Genomic DNA, 14,626 nt, shown 5'->3' on the forward strand with positions numbered 1-14,626 from the left:
TGTGTGTGTGTGTTTGTGTAGGAGGGGCTTATGTGTGTTCTTTAGCCTCTAAGCATTTTTCACGTGGGCTCCAATATTCTTCATGAAGGAGGAAAAGTTGTGTGGGGAAAAGTAGAAAACATGTCAATTCTCCCTAAATTAATCTATAAACTAATTGCTGTTCCAATCAAATCTCCACAGGAATTTTTCATAGAACTTGACAAATTGATTTGAACATCCATATGAAAGAGAATATGTACAAGAAGAGCTAAAACAGTTTTGGAGGAAAAAGGACAATGAATGATGATTCATTATATAAGGTATCAAGTCTATAATAATTAATAGGGTGTGGCTTTGGCACAGAAATAGACAAGTAAATGAATAAAAGAGAACAGAGAGCTCCCTAGCCAACTCATGTAATAAGATATTAAATAAATAATATGTCATTTATAAGTCTGTGGTGAAAGGATGAACTATTCAATAGAACAACTGGTTTTCCATTTGAAAAAAACTAAATTAGATTTCTGCCTCATAGTACATGCCTGCACACAGGCACACAGGCACACAGATACACAGACATTCCAGATAGCTCAAACAACTAAATATGAAAAAATAAAACATACCTATAACCACAATGAGAAGCACGTAGGCATATATATTTGTGACTCTGGTGTAGAGAAATCCTTTTTAAACAACACACATACACAACACAAAAGCCATGAAGGAATGCTTGATAAATTTGAATCTACATCAGAACATTTCTTAGATGAAAGACACCATCAATAAAGTTAAAAGACAAATGATAAATTGGGGAAAATATTATTTGCTATATATATTATATAAAAATTAATCTCCATATATAATTTCCATAAATCAATAAAAAAGGCAGACAACTCAAAAGATATATAGCAAAGTATATGGTCACTCAATTCAAAAGGAGAGTTACAAATGGTTAATAGACATTTGGGAAAATTCACAACCTCTAGTAATCAAGGAAAGGCAAATGAAAAGAACCATCAGATACCATCTTTCACCCATTACACTGATAACTAAAAGTTTGATTCTATCAAGTGTTGGCATGGAGCTGAGCAAAACTGATACTCTCATACACTGCTGGGTGGAGGACAGGCATCACAGGTAGGAATTTGGTAATACCTATTAGTATGTAAAATGCACATCCCCTATTACCCAGCAACTCTACTTCTTCACATCTATCCCAAAAAAGCTCTTGCACGTGTACACAAATGTTTATTGAATGGATTCTTATTGAAATATCAGCTGTCAAAATTTAGAAACAACCTGAGTTCATCAAATGGGTAAGTAGTTAAATAAACCCTTATAAATGTCATACTCTGCAAAATTGTGTAACATTTTAAAAGAGTAAGTTAGGACTTCTGCTTCTGGGAAGATGGAGTAGATAAACTTTTGTCCCCCGATTCCCTCACTAAGTAAAACTAAAAACTAAGTACAACTGAAACTCTTGAACATTATAAATAAAAGAGACACAAGAAGACTCTGAAAGGTGGAGAGAAGGGACACCAGAGAGACCTCAGGACTCGAGGAATGACACGGTGGTAAGTTCCCTGGATTTGTTTTGCCTCATGTATCTCAGAGTTGGAGCTTAAAAAGCTTGCAACATGGAAACACCAATGGGTGCAGACAAAAAACAAAAACAAAAATATCTATGTCTCTAACCAAAGGACCAGAAAAGGCGGTATACCAGCCAGATAGAAAATTTTAGACACTAACTGCTCTAGTACAGCCAAACATCACAGGAGAAGAAAAATGTGGCCCCAACCCTCAACCCCACCTGCAAAGAAAGGGTTGAAAACACAGACTTTCACCCTTGCTGAACTGTAACCAGGGGTAACCTCCATACTGGGGTGATGTTGAAGAAGGCTGAGTGGGGAGCTGGGATGCACCTACTAGACAGAAAATCAGCAAGGATACAGAACTCAACAACACCCTCAACCAATGGTTTCTAATTTAACATTTATAGAACACTCCATTCAACAAAGAAGACTACACATTCTTTTCAAGTGCCCATGGAACAAGCTATGTTATACCATACCCTGTGCCATAAAACAAGCATTAACAAATTAAGAAAAAAACAATTGAAATAAAATGAAATGTATTTTGTGACTGCAATGGAATCAAACTAGAAATCAATAATAACAGAAAGATAACAGGAAATATCTAAACACTTGAAAACCAAACAGCACACTTCTAAATAATCCATACGTCAAAGATGAAATCTCAAGAAGAATTAAAAAAATACATTGAACAGAATAAAAATGAAAATACAACACAGCAAAATTTCTGGGATGCAACTAAAGCAGTGTGTAAATGGAAATTTATAGAAAAGAGGAAAAGTGTCAAATCAATAATCTATGTTTCTACCTCAAGAAACTAGAAAAAAAGCACAAGATAAAGCCAGAAGAAAGGAAATTAGGAGCAGAAATCAATAAAATTGAAAACAGGAAAACAATTAGAGAAAATCAATGAAACAAAGATCAGCAAAACTGACAAACTCCAGTAAGACCTACAGAGAGAGGAAAAAAAAAAGAGAAAACACAAGTTATTAATATCAGGAACGAAATGAATATCACTACAGACCCTTCAGACATCAAAAGGATAATAAAGGAATAAACACTAAGAACAACTCTATACACTTAGAGAATTGTGATGAAACTGACCAATTCCTTGAAAAACACAAATGCCCAAAACTCACTCAGTAGGAAATAGATGATTTGAATAGCCCTATCACTATTAAGAAAATTGAATTCATAATTTTAAAACTCCCAAAAAAGAAATACCCAGGTCCCATGGTTTCACTGGAGAATTCTACCAAATGTTTAAAGAATTAACACCAATTCTACACAATCTCTTCCAGAAAATAGAAGAGGAGAAAATGCTTCCCAAATAATTTTATGAAGCTAGTATTATCTTGATGCCAAAACCAGATGACAGTCGCACACAAAAACAAAAACTACAGACAAATATCCCTCATGAAAATAGAAGTAAAACTCCTCAACACAACATTAGTATTTAGAATTCAGTAAGAATTATACACCATTATCAAGTGGAGTCTATTCCAGAGATGCAAGACAGTTTCAATATCTGAAAATAAGTCAATGCAATCCACCATTTTAATAGACTAAAGAAGAACAATCACACAATTATATCAATCAATGCAGAAAAAGCACTTAACAAAATCCAACACCCATTATGATAAAAAGAAAAAATAAAAACCCTCTCAGAAATAGGAAAAGAAAGGAATTTCCTCAACTTGAAAAAGAGCATCTACAAAACACTTAACAGCTAACACTAAACTTAATGGTGAAAGATAATGCTTTCCTCCTCAGATTGGGAACAAGGCAAGAATGTCTGCCCTCACCACTCGAATTCAACATAATGCTGGAAGTTCTAGCCAGTACAATCAGGCAAGAAAAGGAAACAAAAGGCATACAGATTGAAAAGGAAGAAATAAAACTGTCCCTATTTGGAAATAATCTGACAGTATATGTAGAAAGCCCCAAGGAACTACAAAACAGTTCCTAGAAGTAATATGTGAGTTTGGCAAGGTTGCAGGATACAAGATACGCATACAGAAATAAATCATATTTCTACATACCAGCAATGAACAAATGGATGCCAAAATTTAAAAATACAATACCATTTACAGTTTCTCAAAATAAAATGTTTAAGTGTAAATATAACAAGACACGTATAGGACTTGTATGCTAAAAACTACAAAATGCTGATGAAAGAATTCAAAGAGACCTAAATAAATTGAGAAATATACTGTGTTCATGGATTAGAAGACTCAACATAGTAAAGATGTCAATTCTCCCCAAATTTATATACAGGTTTGGTGCAATTCCTATCAAAATTCCCAAAAAATCAACTTAAAATGCATCACAAACTAACCTTATTTTGGTAATCATTTTGAAACATATATATGTGCACCAAATCATGTTGTACACCTTAAACTTACACAATATTATATGTCAATTATATTTCAATAAAGCTGAAAAAATGCATCACAAACTTAACTGTAAAACTATAAAATTTTTACAGAAAGGAAAATATCCGAAATCTAGAGCTAGGAATACAGGCTAGATTTTATACATGACAATCAAACAATGACATGAACAGATAATTCATTGAAAAGGCTATATGGATGGCAAATAAGCACATAAAAAGATGTTCTATCACTTGCTATTAGGGACATGCAAATTAAAACCACAATAAAATATACTACATACCTATTAGAATGGCTAAAAATTTTAAAAAATGACCGCACCAAATGTTGGAGAAGACGCCAAGAAATTGGATCCCTCATACATTGCTGATGGGAATGTAAAATGGTACGGCTATTCTGGAAAACAGTTTGGCAAGTTACTTTAAAAGCTAAACTTGCAACTACCATATGACCCAGCAATTGTACCCTTGGACATGTATCCCAGAGAAATGAAAACTTCTGTTCACATAAAAACCTGTTACATGATTGTTCATAGCAGCTTTATGTATAATAGCCCCAAACTGGAAATAATCCATACGTCCTTCAACAGGCGAATGGATAAACTATTTGTGGTACATCCAAGCCATGGAAAACTACTCAGCAATTAAAAAAAACAGACCGTTGATACCCACAACAACCTGGATGAATCTCCAGATAATTATATTGACTTAAAACCGAACAATCCCTAAAGGTTACATACTGGATGATTTTATTTACATAACATTATCAAAATGACCTAATTTTAGAAATGGAGAACAGATTAGCGGTTGCCAGGGGTTAAGGAGGAGGTGGGGGGTGGGGAGAAAACTGAGTGTAGCTATGAAAGGGCAACTTGAAGGATCCTTGTGGTGATGAAAATGTTCTGTATCTTGACTGTATCAGTGTTACTATCCTGCTGGTGATATTGTCCTATAGTTTTGCAAGAGGTTGTCATTGAGGAAAACTGGGTGAAGGGTATATGGGATCTATTATTTCTTAAACTGCATGTGAATCTTCAATTACCTCAAAATGAAAAGTTTGATTGAAAAAGAGTGAGTTAGATCCATGTGTCCTGACATGGTAAGGTTTCCAAGATACATTGTTAACTGAAAAAAAGCAAGTTACAGATCAATATATACCGTGTAATACCATTTATTTTTAAATACCCACATACAACCAAACTATGTATACATAGAAAGAGATTAGGAAGAGAGCACTCTTTGCTGATAACAGTGGTTGTTACCTCTGGGGAGCAGACCTGGGGAGGGAAGAGGATTTTAACTGTAGCTGGACTGTTTGATTTTTTTCACAATGAGAATATCTTCATATACCACTTGTATAGTAAAAACATTATCCTGGACACAGCTACAGAATACTAGGAATTCAAACCTGTTTTGCTTGTCCTGATCTGACCTATCCCTGTTTCACCACCACTGTGGCCAGAGGGCCCAGCTCACATCCCCCTGCCCTTGAGCCTCAAGGAAGTGCCTCCTGGGCCCACCTTATTTGGAAACAGGCCCATTAGCACTACTATTGAGGTATGGATGTACCACCCGGAAGGGCCAATGTCCCCATGACTGTGAATCTATCCACTGCTGCTGACTTAAAAATACGCAAAGCTCAGCCCATGCTAATCAATGCAACAGCAGTTTCCATAAGGTTCGAGTTGACAAACTGTCATGCAAGTTTCGATGCTGAGGGCACCAAAGGCCTCCCCACCCTCTGACTTGAAATACCGCAGCAGCAGTCGAGCCTCTTTGGAGAAAACTGAGAGCAGCAGGCATGAATAACAATTGAACACCTACCCCCAGCTGTGCCTGGCTGAGAGCAGACTCACCGTAGGGGGGCCTCTGAGAGTGCTTCATTCATTGACAAGATATTTATTGAGCACCTACTGTATACTATTCTAGGCAGTGATAATAGCAATGAATCAAACAAAGTCCCTGCCCTCATGGAACTCCCATTCTAGTGGGGGAGCAGGTGATAGGCAAGATAAATAAATTATATGTTATGTGGTATTAAGTGCTATACGAAAGCATAGCATGAATGGATGTAAGGTGTTGGGTGCTGGGGGCTGAAATTTTAGAAATGGTGGCCAGAGAAGGCTTCACTGAGAAGGTAACATTTCAGTGGAGGGCTGGAGGAAGTGAGGGAGCCAGCTACGAAGCTATGCAGAGGTTGTGCACATTTTCCATTTGCCCCTCCAGATCTTGTCCACCCTTTTCCACCCAGCTTCGTGCCTTGGTAGGCTGACCTGTATAGACTGCATCGACAGGTTCCCTCGCCCTCTGGCTTCGGGTTAGGTTTGACCAATGGGAGGCACCTGCAAGGAGATCAGAAGGAAAGAGAAAGTGAGATTTTTTTCATCAGCTCTCTCTGTGCAGGTTCATCACGGGTTGGCTGCATCCCTCCACCAAAGACCACAATTCCTGTCAGGTGGCCTTCTCCATACAACAACCTTTCTCCAGTTCCCATAACCACTCTCTCCTAGGATCCTGACTGATACACTAGGGTAAAGCATTCCAGGCAGAAGGAAGAGCAGGCACAAAGCACGAATGCACCTGGAAAGCTTAAAGAATGATCAGGAGACGAGTGTGGCTGGGATGAAGGAGGTGACGGAAGGATTTGTAGGAGATCATGTCAGGGAGGTAAGGGGGGTGGCAGATTCTGAGGGCCTCGCAGGCTACCCTAAAGACTTTTAATATGAGTGAGATGGGGAACAATTAGAGGATGTTGAGTAAAAGACTGACATAGACTATGTTTTAACAGCATCATTTTAGGAGACTAGTGACAGGCAAGAGAGGATGATGGCTTGGACTAGGTGGTAGCAATGGAGGTGGTGAGACGTGGTCGGATTTGAAATAGATTTTGAAGGTGATGCCGAAAAATCCTGTTCACTAAAATGACCAGAGCGAAAGCCCAAACCCAAGATCAGAGACTTGTCACCTCTTAACACTGAATATCACTGAAAATTCTGTCACTCCACAAGATTTCAGAAGTCCCTGTATGCGGCTCGATAATCCTAATCCATTACCACTTGTGTAGGACACACAACTCTAGGCCAAAGGCCCAGCCCCAAAGGTTCCCAGAGTGTACCTGACTCCAGAACAATTCCATAAAACTATCATCACAGACTTTCTAGCCAACCTACCCCACCCTAAAGCCACAACTCTATGGGGGTTGTGCTGCGTGCCATTGTGCCCCCAATTGGGTCCAGCCTCTGCCTCCACTGGCTCCTCCGTGAGTTGGCCTAACCATGTCACATCAGAATTCTGGGAAACACTGTCCACACCTGCCCTGTTCCTACCTCCTGTCCCCTGCTCACCATCACTCACAGGCTGGCAGCAGATGGATGGCATCCATCAACCACTGAGCAGATAGGGATGGGTCCCAGGGATAGTCAGAACACAGTGTGGGCAACATCTCAAAGGTACCATGATTTTGATAAGGATTTTAAATTTTGCCTGGCAGCCATCAACCCAGATCACTGGCAGATCATTGGGAAGAAAGAGAAAATAGAAAACTCGGCTCCACAGGCTAAAAGCCCCCAGCCTGAAGTATCTTCTGGGAAGAAAAGCACCCTGGCATTTTTTGAGTGCACACTGTTGATGCTCAGGACAAGGCCTATTGCTTCATATTCGTGAACACTCAGCAAAGGCACCCAGCTGCAAACTGGAAAACAGCACATGATTCTGAGGACTCATTCCAGAGCCAGGAAAAACTGATGGTATTTTGTTTATGGTCAGAGAAATCAACCCAGAGATCAGCCCCACAGCCAAAGTCAGCAAGACCAGGGAGAAAATTGCTGCCAATCGGGGAGGGGATGAACTGCACTGGAATCCTGGATCCAGGACTTTGAACCTATGTGCCCTTGGGTAAGATTCTTAACCCTCCAAGGACCTCAATTTTCTAACCTGTAAAATAGAGACGATACCTACCTCATAGAGTTGCATTAAGGATCAAAAGAGCTTGTGTGCGTAAAATGTGTCTAGTGTGGCCTCTGGGATACTAGCTGCTCACTACATGTTGTTTTTCTTCTCGTGTCCCCTTATCTTTGGCAAGAGCCAGGCCAGTGGTATGGTGCAACTATGGAGTTCCAGTGGCCCCCGTTGCCCTTAGGAAGATCTCTCTGAGGAATTCTCTGGCTCTTTTATGCCAATGCTGTTTTTTGCTCTTTACTAAATGGGCATCCTGGGCAGCTGGCATTTGATCCCAGCAGGACGTGATTCCATGCACAGATGGTCACTGAAGGGCATTAATGCCTATTAATTAACCGTACATTCAGCTGACCTGCCTAGGCAGCTGCTTTCATTTCCAGAGTCCCAAATCTTTTCTTATTCCGTTCCAGGTTGTTTGAATTTCTATGTATGGAAAGCTGTTGAAGCAGACCGTGGCTCTCTCCTCTCCTCTTTCATCCTCTCAGCCTCTCCTCTCTTCTCCATTCAGCTCCCTCTGCCTGCCCACACCTTGGCTCTCCATCTTTTTCCTTCTCTCCCTTAGCTCTTTCACTAACCCTCATCCGAAGACAGTGCTTATGGAGAGAGCAGTTAAAAGTGGCTCAAGTGGATGCATTGTCAGGCTTGGGGGAAACCACTGTACTTTCTCTTTGCCCTGTCCTACCAGCCCATCCCCAAGCCCACTTTCCCGTCCCTTCACACTAGGCTGGGTAATGGGATGACAAAGCAAAACATGGCTGCCGCCCTCAGGGAACTCTCAATCTAGTGGGAGAGACAGAAGCCCCACAGTGTTATGAAGAGCTGGAGAGGGAGGTACAGAGATGGGAAAGTGTGCTTGCCTCTGAGGGGTGGGGGAAAGCTTTACAAAAGAGCGGAGGCTTGAACTCAGCCTTGAAGCCTGAATTTATTTTTCCAAATGGAGAGGGGGTCAAAGGGTATCCCAGGGGAGGAGGTGGCATCGGTGAAAGAAGGACAGTGTGTGTTTGGCGCTCTGTGTGGCCAGATGGTAAGGTCTAGGAGATGAGCACCAACAATCCTTGAAGGAGAATCTGGAGCCAGCTTGCTGGGCAGCGTGACTGAGGGGGTTAGGGTGTGAGGGTGGACCTTGTGAATGTTGAGAAGGGACGTGATGAAAGCCAGGTTTTACGAAGATAATTCTGGAAGGCAGAGAGACCAGAAGAAAAACGGAGGCCAGTTAGGAGGCTGCTGCAATGGTCGTGGCATGAGCAGAGGCCCTGAACTAGGGTGCTAACCTTGGGAATGGAAACGAAGGGGCAGAGGTGCCCCCAGGGCCTACTTCTCCAGCTTCAGCCTCTGTTCTGAATTCATTCTTCACCTTTTCCCCAATATCTTCTCCCTTGATGATCTTAACGGATGCTGGGTCTCAACCCTAACACCCACTTCAAAGTGGATTTATCCCAAATCTATATCTTGAGGTTGACTTCTAACGTGCACCTGGGATCAAATAGTGGTTGTTTTCTGAACATTCTCAAAATACCATCTCATCATCTCATCATGTTCAAAACTGCCATCAGGGTGCCTGCAGCTCAGCCCTAAGCCAGCCCGAGGAAACTGTGGACCTAGGCTACCTTACAGGCTTCTGGGGCCTAACTCAGCCACTGAAGGATTATTTTACACCTTTCTGGGACAAATTTGATTTCCCAGTTCTAAACCACCAATTCCATGTGGACTTGGAGGACTCAACACGTTCATACCTTGGGGATGGCCTTCCTTCCCTCATGTCCTGTCAAGTCCCTCAGCAGTGGTCCTCAGCCAGGGGTGGGTCCTCCCAGCCCCTGGAAGTATTTGGGAATGTGTAGAGGCATTTCTCGCTGTCACAATGACTCCAGGGTGCTAAGTGGGCCAGAAGTCAGGATGTTGAACATCCTGCAATGCACAGGACCATCCCACACTGCAAAGAATCGTCTCACCCCACGTGCCAATAGTACTCTCACTGAGAAACACTGTGACCACGAGCTCAGTTGAGGGCAGGAATTCTGTCTATTTTGTTCTCTACTGTGTTCAGCAGAGTGCACAGCACATGAGGGTGTGCAATGAGTGTTTGTTAAATTAATAAATTGACTCACCCCTTCATATAAGCAACACCTACTGAGCATTGCCCTGGTGCTGGGGATAGAAAAACAAACAAGACTTGGGCAGTGCCTTTGTCCCTTAGCCAGCCTTAGCTGGGAAGGGTAAAGATGATCCTGAGATGGATGCTAAAAGTCAAGAACACGTCACCTTCCAGAACTACCACGGGGTCCCTTCCTAGCGAGCAGAACGTACTGCCAGTTAAATGATGAATTGAAACTCATTCATTCATTCAACCAGCACTTGAATAGCACGTGAACTTTTTGAAGTACCTTCTCACACATGATCTTGCTGGAGTTGGCCTGGGAGGAGGGGAGGGTTAAGGCGGGGGCTGGAAGCAGAGTGGAGGCCTGAGAGGTTCCTGCCCAGCTCGGGCTGGAACAGACAGGCCCAATCAGACAGTCTCTTGGGACTGGGGGGCGGGTCTGGTGTAAATGGAAATGTGTGCCACATGGCCTGAATTGCAGAGGCCGGCCTCAGGCTCCCACAGCCCCCAAACACTTCCAGATGGATTTATTTATAACTCCCAAAGCAGAGGCAGCACTCCGTTCCTTTTCCTCACTCTCCTCCCCACTCCTGGAGCAAGGCTTGGCCGCCCCTTTCCACTCCGGAAACCAGCAGGAGATGGGAATGTGCTGTACTGCTCAGCCCAAGTTCATGGTCACTGCCTGTCCCCTAGGTGGCAACAGCAGCTCACTGTGTGGGTGCCGGCTAAGCTGGCCATACTCCTGCCGGCCCCCCTGCCTCCCCCCACCGAACCCCCCGCCCCCCCCGCCCCCCACCCCCCCGCCTCTGTGGGCTCTCTGCTAAATGGGTGGTGTGAACTGGTCATGTTCGCTCTGGTAAGTTTCTATTCCAGACTTGCCTCCAGTTTGTAAAGCCAGTCACGCCCATTTCTTCTCATTCTCTGTCTCTGGTAGATTCTGAGCTCCCTCCCCTCCACCTTCTCCCATAGGATACTGCTTCTCACTGTACAGGCTGCCAGAGGCTTTGGACTCAGATGTTTTCCAAATCAGGAAACTGAAGCTCAGAGAGGTTGAGTGACTTGCCCAAGGTCACACAGCATGTTAACTAGCAGAGCCAGACATCTAAAGCCCTAAGCTCTGTCTCTGATGCTAGTGCCTCCTGGACCTCAAGTTTCCTCATGTGTGAAGTGGAACAAATGCGTGGCAGGTGGTCTGGTTGGAAGTGTGGGCTCTGGAACGCTCTGTATCGAGTGTGTGCTGGTTCTGTCATTTACTGGCTGGATGACCTTCGATGAGTCACTCTTCCTCTCTGTAACTCAATTTCTTTATCTTTGAAAGATTAAAGAGAGAATGGGGGGCTTCCCCGGTGGCGGTGGCGCAGTGGTTGAGAATCTGCCTGCCAATGCAGGGGACATGGGTTCGAGCCCTGGTCTGGGAAGATCCCACAAGCCACGGAGCAGCTGGGCCCGTGAGCCACAATTACTGAGCCTGCGCGTCTGGAGCCTGTGCTCCACAACAAGAGAGGCCGCGATAGTGAGAGGCCCGTGCACCACGATGAAGAGTGGCCCCCGCTTGCCACAACTAGAGAAAGCCCTCGCACAGAAATGAAGACCCAACACAGCCATAAATAAAAATTAATTAATTAATTTAAAAAAAAGAGAGAATGGACTGAAATGGTTTAGCACAGTGTCTGGCCCATAGTAAGCCCACAATAAATAATAACCAATATGATAGCTTATTGCTCAGTTGCATCATTAGAAAGCTCACAGCTCCCATCTCTTAAAATATGGACCAGGCCCCATACAAACATCGCCTCGTGACTCCTCACACTATACAGAAAGAAGTAAACTTGGGTTTGGAGAGATTAATGACTTGCCTAAGGCCACCCTTGTAGGAATAGAGGAGGGGCTTGAACCCGGTTCTAGGTGAGTCCAAGGTTACGGATTCCATGTTTCTTATAGTCCTATAAACTCCTATAGAGTCTGAAGGATAAAAGCCCCCATATGAATCCTTTGCCCTGCCTCTCCCACACGACCCCTGCCCTATCTTGCCTCCTTTAGGACTGGCCCAGGAGCTCCTTCTGTCTGAGCATTTCGGTGGCCCTAAGCAGGGCCTGTGAGCACATCAGACCTAGAGGAACCTGGGGCTGAAGCCTTCCCGCTTCCCTCCTCTCCTAGCCACAGCTGGAACTGGTGGTGGCTGGAGGGGGCAGGGTGGCAAAGAAGGCAGATGAAGCCTCCAGGGTCAAGCTTCTAGATGCACCATATCTGTTTCCTGTACAACCTCTTTGCCCTCAAAGTTACTCAGAACCAAAGTCTGGTGAACCCACCTCTCTGCCTCCACGGGTCCAGACAAATTTTCCTGCAGCTGTTTAGCAACACATGACACCAGATTTCTGCCCCAGCGGGAGTCTACGGTATTCTCACATTCCTTTCTGCTTGCTGCTGCGCAATGAAACATGCATCATTTCTGCATGTTTTCCCATCCCACACCACACATCAGTACCACCAGTGATGGCATGAGGGAATAGCACAATCTCTGTGCACATATGGGCAAGGAAATAAGCAGATGCTTCTCTCAGTTGAACGTGACTCACCAAAGGGGCTCCAAATGCCATGAACAATTAGGTTCAATCTAGCTGTATGTCCCTCAGCTTTTCAGTGAGCTGCCCAGGAAGCTCAGAATTCCTGATAGCCCAAGAATAAGTGCAGAGTTACTTCATAAATGCCCAGCACAGAAAGGACATTTAGTAACTGCTTAATCTCTATCCAAACAAAGTAACTCTCAAAGTTTGTGGACAAACATTACCAGAGAGTCCCAGGGGCAGCTCCTCTCTGCTTCCAGCATTGACGTTTAGGAAAGATTCCTCATCAAGCACAGGCATTGGCCCTTACCCCAGAAACGACCAGATCTCCAGCCCCAGCCCTACTGCATAGGCTCTCTGAGCCTCGGTTTCCTCCTCTGTTGTTCTGAGGCATCTAGCATGAGTCAGGTACATTGATACTTTCTCAACAGACAGTACGTTTATAAAGCTTTACCTTGGAGTAAAAGTGAAGTTTTACACATTCTAGAGTCATCTGGAGGATGATTCAGGAAAGTCTTTATTCTCTCAATACTTATTGAGCATCTACTAGGTACAGAGATGCATGGGAGAAACAAAATAAATTCAAAATAAAGTTTCTTTCCTCCAAGAGACTCTAATACAGCTGGACATTTAGATAAGTGTGGAATATTTCAGAATTTCTGAATGCCTTGAGGAGCCAGGCAACTACTATAAATGAGTGAAGGAGGCTGGAGTAATATAATAATAATAATAATAATAATAGGGAGTGGTGGGAACTGTGGCGAACTGGAGAGCAAGAGCTCCATCTAACAGGGAAGGCATCACCCCAATCCAGCTAACTACTAACCTGTGAGAATGCAGAGCCAGTATTACTAGACTTCTCTGTTTTTCAAAGAAGCCAGAAATCCAGATTGAATGGAAAGATTACTAATTGTGACTTGTTAACAAATAATTTAGAAAAGAAACAAACCACAAGCAGACTAAACCAAACATATCTGTGGGCATTATTCGGCCCACCAGCCACCGGTTTATGACCTGTCCATTATGGTAGATGATACACTGTCAAAATAAGTGTTACTGACAATAAGTTCTGGAGGTGCTCAGAGGAGGACGTGAGTCCCTTGGGTTGGTATAATCTGGAAAACTTTCCTCAAGGTGGTCAGATTCAGACCAGGCCCCAAAGTGTGGGTATGAGTCTGATAGGCAGAAGGAAAGGGCACGAGGCTTTTGGCAAGAATAGATGGGGGAACCAAGAAGGTTGTAGTCAGAGCTCAGAGGTAGTGAAGGGGTGCATCTGGCTGTTATGAAGGCTTCTTGGGGGAACGGCAACCTCTGGCCTTTGGTTGGTCTCAGTGGACGAGGTTTCTTGTGACCAGAATCGGGAATCTCAGAGTGGAGGAAACAAGGGAAGACAGGGAACTACTACTTAGAGGGTCTGATTCTGAAAAGCCAGTCAGAGAGTAATATTAAACACAGACAGACAGATGCCTCATCAGCAGGCATGGGGAAAGGCCATTTTAGTAAGCCCAAGGCCTTTTCTAGAATACAGCAATGTAAAAATCTGTGAGAAGCACAAATAAATAATGCAGGATCCTGGCTAGTGACTAGAAACAGGTCCAGAAGGTGGGAATGGATAAACCACAGTACGATGAGACGTACCATGTAGGAAAGGGGGCTCTGGCCCCATACAAGCACTGGAGAAAGGAAAAAATGAACAGGAGCTTTGAAATAGCCAGCAATCCACAAAAATCCTGGAAACTATTTATAAAACACTTTAGTAAGAGCCAAGGTAAAATATATGTCCAGGATTAAAAGTCCCAGGGATTAGAAACCATTCTCCCACAGGGCTCTCTGGCAGCTGGGATAGTAATGGAAGGAAAGAAGGCACTTTACCCAAAGTGGAGGGCATGGAGACGTGTGGCATGCAGGTGTCAGGGAGAATAATATCGGCCTTCTATCGGATTATGTAACCCCTAAAACAAGAGGCAAGGTGGTTAAGGGTCATAGAAAAAGAATAAGTGTGGTAGGCAAAGTTATGGCCCCCCCCAAAGATGTCCGTGTCCTAAAT

At 43.4% G+C, this 14,626-nt stretch overlaps 1 protein-coding gene across 5 annotated transcripts in view; it reads right to left on the minus strand.

Moving 5' to 3' along the window:
* NHSL2 (NHS like 2) overlaps positions 1-14,626 on the minus strand; it is a 276,883-nt gene that overhangs the window by 146,346 nt on the left and 115,911 nt on the right. For all 5 annotated transcript variants that reach the window (XM_067722883.1, XM_067722882.1, XM_067722886.1 and 2 more), the window contains exon 2: positions 6,237-6,305. In XM_067722883.1, the coding sequence (XP_067578984.1) occupies positions 6,237-6,305 (69 nt within the window). The remainder of the gene's footprint in view (positions 1-6,236; positions 6,306-14,626) is intronic.

The sequence above is a fragment of the Pseudorca crassidens genome, chromosome X, assembly GCF_039906515.1.
Source record: "Pseudorca crassidens isolate mPseCra1 chromosome X, mPseCra1.hap1, whole genome shotgun sequence".
NCBI lineage: Eukaryota > Metazoa > Chordata > Mammalia > Artiodactyla > Delphinidae > Pseudorca > Pseudorca crassidens.